The sequence below is a fragment of the Bos taurus genome, chromosome 1, assembly GCF_002263795.3.
Source record: "Bos taurus isolate L1 Dominette 01449 registration number 42190680 breed Hereford chromosome 1, ARS-UCD2.0, whole genome shotgun sequence".
Classification (NCBI taxonomy): Eukaryota; Metazoa; Chordata; class Mammalia; order Artiodactyla; family Bovidae; genus Bos; species Bos taurus.
In genome coordinates this window covers 82,239,037-82,254,324 of record NC_037328.1, presented here as the reverse complement: position 1 = coordinate 82,254,324, position 15,288 = coordinate 82,239,037, and the positions used below count along the sequence as shown (strand labels likewise).

At 39.6% G+C, this 15,288-nt stretch overlaps 1 protein-coding gene across 6 annotated transcripts in view; it reads left to right on the top strand.

The window, feature by feature from the left end:
* Positions 1-15,288, top strand: part of VPS8 (VPS8 subunit of CORVET complex) — a 291,024-nt gene that overhangs the window by 152,425 nt on the left and 123,311 nt on the right. For all 6 annotated transcript variants that reach the window (XM_024995281.2, XM_024995278.2, XM_024995290.2 and 3 more), the window contains one exon: positions 2,583-2,629. In XM_024995281.2, the coding sequence (XP_024851049.1) occupies positions 2,583-2,629 (47 nt within the window). The remainder of the gene's footprint in view (positions 1-2,582; positions 2,630-15,288) is intronic.

Sequence of the window (15,288 nt, the reverse complement as noted above, 5' to 3'; positions counted from 1 at the left end):
TACAGCTGTTTTAATGCTGAATACTGAGATGCTCAGTTTGAAGTACTGTTTAATGGACCAGCATTCCATTTGTCACTACTGTGGCAGTGCTAGTAGTGAGTTTTTCTCACTACCATTGTGGCCACAAGTGATAGAGATTAGGACAATGACAGGGGCATGTAGCACAACCGAGAGTCCTCAGGTAGTAATTATAGTAGTGGAAGTTAGGTATGCAAGAGGGAAGCCAAAGTAGTGGTGGGGGGTGGGGGGGAGCACAGCTGGCATGAGTGATAAAAGATATGGATTTGATTTCATTTCATTCATTCATATTCACACTACATACTACTGTGGTCCTACTCTGTACCACAGTATGGTAGGCTCTGGGGGGCACTAATCAGAATGTAGTCTTTTTCTTAATTTTTCCTGTGGAATAAAGAAGCACTTATATAACCATAGTATAGTGTTATAAGCGCTACACCAGACATGCATAAAAAGTGCTGTAGGAACAAGAGGAGAGAGTGACAGACTGTGTGAGCAAGTCAGACAAGTGTTCCCAGATACGCCCAAACCGGGTCTTGAATAATTGGTGTCAGTTTTCCAGGCAGAGAATTGAAAAGGGCATTCTAGATAATGGGCTCTAGGTGAGTAAAGACTTGAAGGCATGAAGCAGCATTCATATTCAGAGAATGATGTGGTGAAGACGATGGTGGAAGAAGCATTATATTAATCTGTAAAAGGTATATTGGAAGGAAGGAATTAAATGTATAGAGACTGGAAAATAAGAGTTTGGGGGCTGATATTGAACAGTCATGTATATAATGCTAAGAAATTATGCTATATCTCCTGTGTGCTGGAGACTGAAGTTTTTTTTTAAGCAAAGGAGTGATACCGGTAGATTCATTTGATAGAATATTAACTCTGTGTGTGGAGAATGGGCTGGCAAAGAGAGCAAATAGAGGCGAGACCAGTTGGAAGGCAAAAGGTCTTGGCAAGAAATGGTTAGGACAGGATGAAAGCAGTGCCAGTGGAGAGGACAAGCCTAAGATACATTTGTGAAATAAAGTGTGTGGGGCTTGGAAATTAGATGAATGTGATGGGTGGAGTAAAAAATGACTCCTGGGTCTATAGGGTTGGTTGTCCAGTATGATGAGGCCCATTAACTCAAGATAAGGAGTCATCTATTAATTCAGTGAATAATTCTTTTGGCTGTGGGCCAAAAGAAAGAAGAGAAAAGTCACTCAGTTGGGTCCGACTCTATGACCCCATGGACTGTACAGTCCATGGAATTCTTCAGGCCAGAAGACTGGAGGGGGTAGCCTTTGCCTTCTCCAGGAGATCTTCCCAACCCATGGATTGAACCCAGGTCTCCCACATTGCAGGCGAATTCTTTTCAGCTGAGCCACAAGGGAGGCCATGGGCCAAAAGCACACTGATAAAGTGATAAGGATATAAAAACATATACAGTTGACTCTTGAACAATGCAGGGGTTAGGGGTGCCAATCTCAATGCAGTCAAAAGTCCCTATATAACTTTCGTCTAACTACTGATAGCCTACTGTTGGCTGGGAATCTTACCAGTAACAGAAACCTTCAGTTAACACATGCTTTGTCTATTATATGTATTATATACTGTATTCTTAGAATAAGTGAGCTAGAGAAATGAAAATGTTATTAAGAAAATCTTAAGGAAGAGAAAATACATTTACGGTACTGAACAAAATTTATCAATACTGTTGTATATTTATAAGATGAATCATCCATCAGTACTCATATCAATATTGTCTTATAAAAGCACTGTATATGTTATATATATTATTAAAACATGACATCAAAAATGAAAAAATGTGAAAAAGAAATTTGTATTTGTTTACAAGCATAACAACTCATGCATTGATAATGAAAAAGCAGTATGATTGCTTTATGATAGCCTAGTGTAATTGATATGTTTGCTTCATGGTAAGCCTCGCCTGTGCACTAGTGAGTGAATTGTTATAAAATTTTTATATCATGCAGTATTGTTGTTGTTCAGTCACTCAGTCGTATCCGACTCTTTGTGACCCTATGGACTGCAGCACAGCAGGCTTAACTTGTTGTAGTTTGCTGTCTTTTCTGTAGTTGATTATATTGGAAAGGTAATGAGCTTTTTTGGTGGTGGTTGCTATTTGAGCCTCACCTAGATTAACTGTCTCACAGTTGGCCATTGTCACAGGGAGAACCAGGTGAGGCAGGGTGAACCCATCTGTGCAGCCAGAGCAGGTCAGAGCAGTTGCTCTGGACCCATTCCAAGGGTCTTCATGCTGGGAACTGTTACAGGATATGTCTCAGTAGAGGGCATTTTTTTTTTTTTTGGCAAGGGTTGAGGGGCAAAACAATGTATTTATATTTCTTCTGCACTCAGAATTGAATATGTGACAATGATAAGAATTACTGAGAAGAAATGACCTCCAAATGATTCTTCAGCATTTCTTAGATCTGCACAGAGAGCTTACTAGAAGTAAACATGTCATACATGCTTTTTAAAGGGATGTTCTAAAATTCTTTATCACAGCATAGTTGAAAGAGTTTGTTTTAATATTTAATTGTATTCTTTATTTTTCTGTTCAGAACCAGGTTTTGCTTTTCAAGTTTTTAAGAAGCCTTCTTGACCCAAGGTATGTTTATAAAATTTAGTTTTTCATAATACATGGATGAAAAACCAAAGGAAATGAATTGAGTTTTAGAAACTGACTCATGATATCCAGATGGTATAGTTAGCTCTTGATTTTTAATATTAGCAGGAGTACTGGTTATAGAGATTATTCTAAATACATGATTGGAAAATTGATTACATCTTGAAGGTATATTTTCCTTCCCATTTGAATGTGAACCTACATGATAAATTGTCATCTATTAAAGAAAATAATGAAGGCATGCCATTAGGACATGTTTTAGGAAGAATTTGATGACCATTTAGCTTCCCCTGCCTCTGGTAGCATCACTCCTTCTGATTCCTTATTCTATACTGTAGATTGACAGCTTTACTTTTCAAAGTAAATAACCTAGTTCCCAGCCCACCTTTAAATGTGTTACTTTTTAAACTTTCATTTGAAATGTTTAGTTTTAAATAACTTTCTGAAGGTGTGGGAAGGAAAGTTTAAATGTTTCTTTAAGTGCTCCTGTAATACTCATCAAATAAAAACTAAACCAAGGAGATGATGAGATTAGTAATGGGTTTGTAAGCAAAGCAGCTCTGTATGTGAGATCTTAATGTCTTCCTGCCCTGGTGGCTCAGACAGTAAAATCTGCCTGCAATGCAGGAGACCTGGCTTTGATCCCTGGGTTGGGAAGGTCCCCTGGAGAAGTGAATGGCTGCCCATTTCAGTAGTCTTGCCTGGAGAATTCCATGGACAGGGGAGCCTGGCAGGCTACAGTCTATGGGTTGCAAAGAATCGGACATGACTGAGCAACTAACAGTTTTAAGACAGTCACTCTTAACCAGAATTGTGTGTCAGAATCACCTAAGAAACTTTTAAAAATATAGGTGCCTGAGCCCAACCCCACAGAGTTATCATGATGTACATGTGGAGTTAAGCATCACTGACTTGAATGTAATATTCTAGGGTGACATAGCTTTCACATGCCTTGTAATGTACACTAGCCATTGCAAACAGTCATATACTTACTTTTGAGATTCAGTTCAGTTGCTTAGTTGTGTCCCACTCTTTGCGACCCCATGAACTGCAGCGCGACAGGCCTCCCTGTCCATCACCAACTCCCAGAGTTTATGCAAACTCATGTCCATTGAGTTCATGATGCCATCCAACCATCTGATCCTCTGTTGTCCCTTTCTCCTGCCCTCAATCTTTCCCAGCATCAAGATATCTTCAAATGAGTCAGCTCTTCGCATCAGGTGGCCAAAGTATATTATTATAAAAATAAAAAATTTTGGTTATTCTAGTATTCTCTGCCTATTTAAATGCCAAAATACCAGGAATTTTGTAGAATGTAAAAATTTTTTGAAATTTCTACCATTTAAACCTTAACCAGATTATGCCTCTTTAAATTGAGTCATACAGATGTGTGGATGTTGAGAAAAGCAGTCTGACTACATACCCTCCTGAGCTCCAGTTCAATACCTTTTCAAAGTATCTATGTTTTAATTCCCTGGTTGCAGAAATTACTGAGGCTTGACATCTTTTTATAATTTGTATGAGTCATTTGTTCTTCCTTCAGATCCAGTTTGGGCCCTAGCCCACTGCTGGAATTAACTGATGGAGATACCTTAGAATTATGATTAGGGGTAGGAGGGAAGGAAGAAAGCTGGGAGAAGGATGGGGCTGAGGGTGGAGCTGAGAAGAAGGGATATGGGGCCAAGGAGGACTGAGCTAAATGGAAGAGGAAGGAGGTGCCCAGCCCTTTCTCTGGATCCCATGTCCCTTTTTTCCCCAGATCAGAATTCCCTTCTATCCCACCAGTATCAGGTCCATTCTCTTAAGACCTGACTCCTCTTCCCCTTGAATAATTTATTTTAACTGAGTCCTTGTTCTCCAACCATCCTACCTGGAGATACTCAAGCTGGAAGGACAGAGAAGTTCAGCTTTGAACTTGGTCTTTTCTCATATGTAGCAAAGTATAGAGGACGATGGTGTTGAAATCTTAATTTTTAAAATAAGTATTAGGTATAGTGTCAGTATAGTCATTTGCTATGCTATTGCTCTGATATTTAATTTAGTTAAACTTCACAGTAATAAAAATGGCAAATCACAAGAGTATTAGAGGTCTTCCATGAAAAGTCCTGCTGTATTATTACCTATACCTAGATTATAAATATGTTATAAGGTAAGATCCTTTATAACATACGAGCGACTGAACTAAAGATCCTTTAGAAGTACTATGACAATTGTTTTGTTCACTAGCAAAACACAAATAATTTTACATTTATTCAATATATCCCTGGTGGCTCAGTGGTAAAGAATCTGCCTGCCAATGTAGGGGACACAAGTTCAATTCCCAGGTCGGGAAAATCCCCTGGAAAAGGAAATAGCAACCCACTCCCGTATTGTTGCCTGGGAAATCCCATAGACAGAGGAGCCTGGCAGGCTGTTGTACATGAGGTTACAAAAGAATCAGATGCAACTTAGCGACTAAACAATAGCAGTATATTTTATCTCCCTACATATCTCCCAACCCAGGATAATTAACTCTAAGTTAACTTTTCACACATTACTCCTTCCTTGTCACATCAATTCAGCTCTGAGGCTCTGTCTCACCTACTTCAGAGAGAAGCAGTGCACACACAGTCCTTTCCCTTTCCTCTCCCCACAAAGCCACATGACCTGGAATGTCCTCACTTTTGATAAGAGCCAGGTCCCCAGCTTTACTTTAGCCTAGAGAAATTAAGAGTTGACAAAGATTCTCCTCTTGACCAAACTTTATTCAGACTCCTCTGAGCCCTCTGCTCCACTAGGTCTGACCTTGGGCTTCCATCTCTGTTTTTGTGGAGTGTATTTTGAAGAATCCTGCTATGTCAGTTTAGCCAGAATCCTTACCCTCAATATGTGGTCACCCTTGATATCTGTCCAAATTTCTTGTTCCCTACCACCCCCCCAGGAAATATCTGATCATCCTGGCCTGCCTTCAGCAAGTATTCTGTTAGGTCAGTTTGTCAAAGAATTATCCTATGCTCTTAGTATAGGATAAGAACCTACCTGTCTGGGTTCTGTCCATGGACTGTCCCCTACCCCATGGCTATCTCCACTTCTTGTGTTTGAGTTGAGCCCAGTCTGTCTCCCTTACTGCAACACCCCATTGTATTCCTCATGCCTATCATGATAGTCCAAATAAAGTCTACCTTACCGTTTTAACAAGTGTCATGGATAATTTTTTCTTTAACAGAAAAAGACTGAAAACTTCAGCTCCACCTTTAAAGAGAGCGTACTTTCCTACTGATCCACCATATCCAAGATGCCAAAGACCTGGTGTTCTGCTTTGAGAGTCCCAACCCAGAACCCATTACACTTCATCCTCTTACTTTATGTCTTACCTAGGAGGCAGGCATCAGTTTTGATTATGCTGTAAACTTATTTTAAATTTGATGTTTGATGTTTCAGTACAGTCATCTTTATATAAACAGTATTTTAAATGATTGTGTCTCAATTAACCGATAAAAGCCTGTTTGATTCACAATGTTAATATATCATACCAGTGAGGGTAGGAAAAACTGTTTTCCTTCTACCTGTCTAGGTTCTAGGCAGGTTAAGAAGAGAAAGGTATATAAATTTATTGAGTGTTTTATGTGATATGGAAACTTTGATAAGGAAATGAAGACCTGAAGAAGCACTTAAACCTGAGCATTTTATGCTAGGTTTGACGAAGAGTAGAAAGTCATGGACAAATGTACTAGGACTGAAGCCTATGAGCTAAGGGTAATTAATACACCGGGGGAAACTTAGCAAGAATGTTTGTTTGGATTCCTCTCAGTGTCTCTCTGTCTTCAGAGATGAGGAAGCTCCTTCCCTCTAGGAAGAGAGAGAATACCTTTCATAAGTAGTAAGTCAGTGTTAGTCACTCACTCATGTCTGACTCTTTGTGACCCCATAGACTGTAGCCCACCAGGCCCCTCTGTCCATGGAATTCTCCAGGCAAGAATACTGGAGTGGGTTACCATTTCCTTCTCCAACCTTTCATAAGGTAGTCTTATGATCTGTTCCATGGGAGAAGGGGAAGGGCAGAGAGTCCATCAATATGCCAACATGCTAAATTTTGGGAAAGTGTGTCCTGAACCCCATCACTGATAATATGTACATTGAATTCTGGATTGGGGGGGAGGAAGGTTAGGAAGGTTGAGTTCAGAGAAAGTAAGGAGGCATTGCTTCCAAAGCCTGCCTTATACCAAGTTCTGAATTATAGTTTGTCTTGAGCGCCCTCTGAACTCTGCCTCCTCCCACTCTGTCCTCTTCTTTCAAGGGGTGCAGGGTGCACACACTTCTTCAAGCTCTCCACTTTATTAGCACATTCAGAAATATAGTATTGATCCTAGGTAAAATCCAAGATTAACTTCTTCCATGCCCCAATCAAAACACTCAAAACTCTTGCCAGTTGCTTGTCAATTTCTGTATCATGTGACACTTTTACAGTGAGAATGTACAGTTACCATATGAATACAGTGAAGTATACACAACTTTGAAAAAAGCCCTTTTTCAATGCCAGTTGACCTCAAGGTAGTATGGACTAGTTTACATTGATCTCTGAATGATTTCCCATCACAGTTTAGCCTTTGTAAATGAGTATGCTGTTGACTGATCTGAAGTAAAGGATTAGGATCTTTGCAGGTATTGGGAAATCTGAAGTGGGAACCGAGGGGAGTATAGAAAAAGGGGTTTAGGGTCAAAAGAACATCAAGAGAAGGTAGACTGGTTCTGCCTAGCAGTTTTCCCTGGCAGACAACTTCAGACTATTTTTACCTTTGATTGTTCTCTTTCTGTTCTTCTTAAGCAGTAAGACTTTTTTTTAAACATGCAGGTTTTTCCTCTCATGAAGCTCCTATAGCGGCATTCTGGAAAGTAGAGAAAATGAAAGAAAGTTATTTTGGGATGGGGACTGCTTATATATATGTGTCAAATCAGAATATTACTTTTTTTTTTTTCCTCTTGCCCCAAAAACCTGAGTTAGTAGGATTCGCCCTCATTCATGTATGTGTGTGTGTGTGTGTGTGTGTGTGTGTGTGTGTGTGTGTGTGTAGTTTATGCATATTTGATTTAAAATTTACTTGTATTTATTGAGTACTTAAAGTAAGAGTTTATTATTTCATTATTTTGTCAACAGCATTTTTTAGGGAACCAATAATCTAGTTGAATTCTCATGTGTATTTCTCTATTTTCTTTATCCAATGTCTTTAAGTTACCTTTGCTCTGTAAATAATGTCCTTTGTAGAATTAATTGACCTACAAAGATATTGGTGGCATTTGTATATAGAAAGATTAGATAGTTTTGAAGGGAGGGAGGTTAATCCTCCAGAAGCAAATTATTTGCCTGAATTGAGGCCGACAGCCTGGGAGAGAAAGGATTTGCATCCTCCTCCAATTTCCTTCTTTTGAGACAGCTGCTACATAAAACTCTACCCCACCCCTACTCCCCAGGTGCCTTCCTGCTGGCCAGGAATTCTTAGCGCAGTTCTGATACGTTTACACCCAGGTGCAGGTCTTTGTACAGTGGGGATGCTTGAGGGACAATGCAGAAGGACACTGATCGTTTTCGTGGGGCTATGAGCTTCAGAAGGAATGAAGAGAATGTACAAGTGTGTTTATATTTATAGTATTTTCCTCAGTACAGTTTTCTCAGTAATGTCGATTTTAGCCTTTGTTAACAATGTTCTGGATGCCTCTGAAATATGTGGTATGATTTTCTTGTAGGAAAAAAAACATATAAAACATCACATTGTGTTTTTAAGTCTTTAATCAAAATAAAGTAAAAATTGAACATTGCTAAGGAAATGAGTGTCTTTGCCAAGGAACAAAAACATAGATTATGGAAATGGTTATACATTGATTTAACTTGTATCTGTCACTTTCTCTGGATAATTTTGAAGGGAAATTTTAAGATATTGACACAGTGTTGAAATAGCATATTTCAAAGTTAAAAAGAAAAGAATATTATATATCTTCATGAACTTTAACATATAAAAATGCATTCCTATTTTAGTGAGTGCCTACTTGGCCAGACTCACCATCAGATACTCTATCTCTGGTTAGTATTTTTGCCAGCAGCTCAAATTCAGTCTTCTAAATCCTTACACATCATCATCTCCTAATCTCCTTTCAGGTAACTAGATGATTGGATGGCTGGGTGGATAGACAGCTTACATTCAATTATATCTTTGTTCCTTAATAATTCTCTATAGTGAGATTGTTGTCTGCTAAGCAATGTGTGAGAGATTGAAATAGCTCAGAATTATACTGTTTTTTCAATCTCAATGTGTTTCTCCTCCTTTCTTTCTTAGCAAATGGCAGTATCCACATATTTATTTCATTTAAAAACTTACTGAGTAACTATAGCATACTAAGCACTGTGACAGGCATGGGAGATAAAATGGTGAATAGGATGGCACCCTGGCTTCAGAGGCAATTGTAGTGTAAGCGTTTTAAATAAAATACTAGGTGCGATGATGAGTTTAACTTCTCTTCACCGCTCCTCTGCACCTTTTCAGCCCTACTACACAGAATACGTTAATCATCAAAATGTACCTCTTGGTTATCTCTTATATGTGAGTCCTCCTCTTGGCCCCCTCCAATCCCCTCGTTCATTCCTTCAGTATCACTCTCCTGGTCTCTGTTGCTGTTCTCGTAATCAGCCCTCTTAATTTTTCTACTTCTCTTTTCAAACAGCCAAATAATGATAATGTTCTGTTTCCCTTTCTCAAAGTTCTTTTAGCTTCTGTTAGCCAGGGTAAAATCCTGGATTTATAATATAAAAGACCCTTCTTAATTTTATTCAGGAGTATTGGTTCAACTGAATTTTCTTCCATTCTGCCATTTCTCTTTTCCCCTTTGTTCCTCAGTAGTATTGAACTATTTGTTCATGGGATACAGGGTTGTTCTGCCTGCCCTTTCAATATGTGTTCCTTCTTTTTAGTCCACTTTTCTTTTTTTCATAGTTTAACCTATATGTATTAAGTGCTCTAAGGTTATACATATGCTTTGCTCCAGTGAGTCCATTATGGAAAATATAGTCTAAGAAAATACCATAAGAAAAAAGTAGTTAATATTAAATTATCCCTATCAGCATACTTATAGTGAAAAATCTGTCTAAGAAAGTAGATGAGGGAAGCAGCTATCTAAATGGTAAGATCAGTTCAGTTCAGTCGCTCAGTCGTGTCCAACTCTTTGCGACCCCGTGAATCTCAGCAAGCCAGGCCTCCCTGTCCATTACCAACTCCCAGAGTTCACTCAGACTCACGTCCATCGAGTCAGTGATGCCATTCAGCCATCTCATCCTCTGTCGTCCCGTTCTCCTCCTGCCCCCAATCCCTCCCAGCATCAGAGTCTTTTCCAATGAGTCAACTCTTCACATGAGGTGGCCAAAGTACTGGAGTTTCAGCTTCAGCATCACTCCTTCCAAAGAAATCCTAGGGCTGATCTCCTTCAGAATGGACTGGTTGGATCTCCTTGCAGTCCAAGGGACTCTCAAGAGTCTTCTCCAACACCACGGTTCAAAAGCATCAATTCTTCGGCGCTCAGCCTTCTTCACAGTCCAACTCTCACATCCATACATGACCACAGGAAAAACCATAGCCTTGACTAGACAGGCCTTTGTTGGCAAAGTAATGTCTCTGCTTTTGAATATGCTATCTAGGTTGGTCATAACTTTCCATCCAAGGAGTAAGCGTCTTTTAATTTCATGGCTGCAGTCACCATCTGCAGTGATGTTGGAGCCCAAAAAAATAAAGTCTGACACTGTTTCCACTGTTTCCCCATCTATTTCCCATGAAGTGATGGGACCAGATGCCATGATCTTCATTTTCTGAATGTTGAGCTTTAAGCCAACTTTTTCACTCTCCACTTTCACTTTCATCAAGAGGCTTTTTAGTTCCTCTTCACTTTCTGCCATAAGGGTGGTGTCATCTGCATATCTGAGCTTATTGATCCCAGCTTGTGCTTCTTCCAGCCCAGCATTTCTCATGATATACTCTGCACAGAAGTTAAATAAGCAGGGTGACAATATACAGCCTTGATGTACTCCTTTTCCTATTTGGAACCAGTCTGTTGTTCCATGTCCAGTTCTAACTGTTGCCTCCTGACCTGCATACAGGTTTCTCAAGAGGCAGGTCAGGTGGTCTGGTATTCCCATCTCTTGAAGAATTTTCCAGAGTTTATTGTGATTCACACAGTCAAAGGCTTTGGCATAGTCAATCAAGCAGAAATAAATGTTTTTCTGGAACTCTCTTGCTTTTTCGATGATCCAGTGGATGTTGGCAGTTTGGTCTCTGGTTCCTCTGCCTTTTCTAAAGCCAGCTTGAGCAACTGGAAGTTCACAGTTCGTGTATTGCTGAAGCCTGGCTTGGAGAATTTTGAGCATTACTTTACTAGCATGTGATATAAGTGCAATTGTGCGGAAGGTTGAGCATTCTTTGGCATTGCCTTTCTTTGGGATTGGAGTGAAAACTGACCTTTTCCAGTCCTGTGGCCACTGCTGAGTTTTCCAAATTTGCTGGCCTATTGAGTGCAGCACTTTCACAGCATCATCTTTCAGGATTTGAAATAGCTCAACTGGAATTCCATTACCTCCACTAGCTTTGTTCGTAGTCATGCTTTCTAAGGCCCACTTGACTTCACAATCCAGGTTGTCTGGCTCTAGGTGAGTGATCACACAATTGTGATTATCTGTGTCATGAAGATCTTTTTTGTACAGTTCTTCTGTGTATTCTTGCCACCTCTTCTTAATATCTTCTGCTTCTGTTAGGTCCATACCATTTCTGTCCTTTATCGAGCCCATCTTTGCATGAAATGTTCCCTTGGTATCTCTAATTTTCTTGAAGAGATCTCTAGTCTTTCCCTTTCTGTTGTTTTCCTCTATTTCTTTGCATTGATCGCTGAGGAAGGCTTTCTTATCTCTTCTTGCTGTTCTTTGGAACTCTGCATTCAGATGCTTATATCTTTCCTTTTCTCCTTTGCTTTTCACTTCTCTTCTTTTCACAGCTATTTGTAAGGCCTCCCCAGACAGCCATTTTGCTTTTTTGCATTTCTTTTCCATGGGGATGGTCTTGATCCCTATCTCCTGTACAATGTCATGAACCTCCGTCCATAGTTCATCAGGCACTCTATCTATCAGATCTAGGCCCTTAAATCTATTTCTCACTTCCACTGTATAATCATAAGGGATTTGATTTAGGTCATAGCTGAATGGTCTAGTGGTTTTCCCTACTTTCTTCAATTTCAGTCTGAATTTGGCAATAAGGAGTTCATGATCTGAGCTCCTGGTCTTGTTTTTGTTGACTGTATAGAGCTTCTCCATCTTTGGCTGCAAAGAATATAATCAGTCTGATTTCGGTATTGACCATCTGGTGATGTCCATGTGTAGAGTCTTCTCTTGTGTTGTTGGAAGAGTGTGTTTGCTATGACCAGTGCATTTTCTTAGCAAAACTCTATTAGCCTTTACCCTGCTTCATTCTGTATTCCAAGGCCAAATTTGCCTGTTACTCTTCTTGACTCGCTACTTTTGCATTCCAGTCCCCTACAATGAAAAGGACATCTTTTTTGGGTGTTAGTTCTAAAAGGTCTTGTAGGTCTTCATAGAACTGTTCAACTTCAGCTTCTTTAGCGTTACTGGTTGGGGCATAGACTTGGATTACTGTCATATTGAATGGTTGCCTTGGAAACGAACAGAGATCATTCTGTCGTTTTTGAGATTGCATCCAAGTACTGCATTTTGAACTCTTGTTGACCATGGTGGCTACTCCATTTCTTCTGAGGGATTCCTGCCCGCAGTAGTAGATATAATGGTCATCTGAGTTAAATTCACCCATTCCAGTCCATTTCAGTTCGCTGATTCCTAGAATGTCAACATTCACTCTTGACATCTCTTGTTTGACCACTTCCAGTTTGCCTTGATTCATGGGCCTGACATTCCAGGTTCCTGTGCAATAATGCTCTTTACAACATTGGACCTTGCTTCTATCACCAGTCACATCCACAACTGGGTATTGTTTTTGCTTTGGCTCCATCCCTTCATTCTTTCTGGAGTTAGTTCTCCACTGATCTCCAGAAGCATATTGGGCACCTACTGACCTGGGGAGTTCCTCTTTCAGTATCCTATCATTTTGCCTTTTCATACTGTTCATGGGGTTCTCAAGGCAAGAATACTGAAGTGGTTTGCCATTCCCTTCTCCAGTGGACCACATTCTGTCAGACCTCTCCACCATGACCCGCCTGTCTTGGGTGGCCCCAGGGGCATGGCTTAGTTTCATTGAGTTAGACAAGGCTGTGGTCCTAGTGTGATTAGATTGACTAGTTTTCTGTAAGTATGGTTTCAGTGTGTCTTCCCTCTGATGCCCTCTTGAAATACCTACCGTTTTACTTGGGTTTCTCTTACCTTGGACGTGGGTGGCGGTAAGGAGATACCCCTCGTCCAAGGTAAGGAGCAGCAGCTGCGCTTTGCTGGAGCAGCCGTGAAGAGATTCCCCACGTCCAAGGTAAGAGAAACCCAAGTAATACGGTAGGTGTTGCAATGATAAGATATATAAACATAATTGAATACCAAATTGGCAAACATGGCAGTGTGAATGTTTAAATAATGTTAAACTGGAAAATATATAACAGTAAATTTTATGCACTCATATTGTCTGTGTGTATGAATAAATGATGTAGATAGCTTCATGCTTACCATATTCATTGCCCTCATAGATGGCTTATTGTTGTTGTTTAGTCACTGAGTCATATCCAGCTCTTTTGTGACCCCATGGACTGTAGCCCACCAGGCTCCTCTGTCCATAAGACTTCTCAGGCAAGAATACTGGAGTGGGTTGCCATTTCCATGATAAAAGTTTAGATTGGTAAGTTAATAATAAAAATGAGAGCAATTGTTAGGAGTTTGGAATGAATGGTCTGCTCTTTGCTTTTAGAACTCGTGACACAATAAAAAGTTTCACGTGATTACTACATACTAAAGTTTCAAAAACTTTGCTTGTTTTATATTTAAAGAAAACTTCCCAGATACCCATATTTTTCTGTTTACAATGAAAAGGATACATATTAAGGTACTTTTTGGCTTTTATAAAATCCTACCCTTTCTTCTGTTTTATTTATACTACTATTTTTTTCATCACCTTAGTTTTTTGTTTTTGTTTGTTTTCTATTCCTTTATGCCTCCTCTGACTTTAATTGAGCATTTTATATATGATTCTATTTTTCTTCTCTTAATATATTTATTATACTTCTTCAACGGAGAAGGCAGTGGCACCCCACTCCAGTACTCTTTCTTGCCTATAAAATCCCAAGAATGGAGGAGCCTGGTAGGCTGCGGTCCATGGGGTCGCTAAGAGTCGGACACGACTGAGCGACTTCACTTTCGTTTTTCACTTTCATGCCTTGGAGAAGGACATGGCAACCCATTCCAGTGTTCTTGCCTGGAGAATCCCAGGGACGGGGGAGCCTGGTGGGCTGCCGTCTATGGGGTCGCACAGAGTTGGACACTACTGAAGTGACTTAGCAGCAGCAGCATACTTCTTCAGAATTTTTCTAGTAGTTACCTTTTGATTTTTGATTTATAACTAATTCCAAGTTCAGCTGTAACACTGTAGTACTTCATGGGTAGATAACATTCATAATTTCTTACTCCTGCGTCTTATAATATTGGTGTCATTCATTTCACTTATTTATAAACTATAATCACTGAACACATTGTTACTATTATTCTTTTGACACTATTATCTGTTATGATAATTAAGAATAAGAAAATAAAATTTCTACTTTACCTTCATTTATTCCTTTCCCAGTGCTCTTCCTTTTTTTATGTGGATCCAAATTTCTGACCTGCATCATTTTTGCTCTTTCTGAAGAACTAACATTATTTGAAAGGAAAGTTTACTGACAATGTATTCCCTCAACTTTTGTCTGAGAAAGTATTAATACTTCTTCACTTTTGAGAGATAATTTTACTGAATATGGAATTCTAGGTTAGTATTTTTCTTTCAACACTGGAAATACTTCACTCCACTCTCTTCTTGCTTTCATGGTTTATGAAGAGAAGTCTGATATAATTCTTATCCTAGCTTTTCTATAGGTGAAGTTGTCTTCATCACACCCCTCCCACTCCGCTGGCTTCTTTCTGGGTTTTTTTTCTTTTGTCTTTGATGTTCTGCAGTTTTGACTTAATATGCCTAAGTGTAGATTTTTTGGCGCTTCCCTGATAGCTCAGTTGGTAAAGAATCCACCTGCAAGACCCAGGTTCAATTCCTGGGTGAGGAAGATCCGCTGGAGAAGGGATAGACTATCCACTCCAGTATTCTTGGGTTTCCCTTGTGGCTCAGCTGGTAAAGAATCTGCCTGCAATGTGGGAGACCTGGGTTCGATCCCTGGGTTGGGAAGATCCCCTGGAGAAGGGAAAGGCTAACCACTCCAGTAGATTTTTGCTATTTATCCTGCTTGGTTCTGTCTAAGCTTCCTAGATCTGTGGTTTGGTATCTTTCATTAATTTGATGATATTCTCAGTCATTATTGCTGCAAATATTTCTTCTGAACTTTTCCTTCTTTTTTAATCCTTATCATATTGCCACCTTGTATATATTATACCAACTGTACTTGTCCCATAGTTCTTGGATATTCTGTTTGATTTCCCA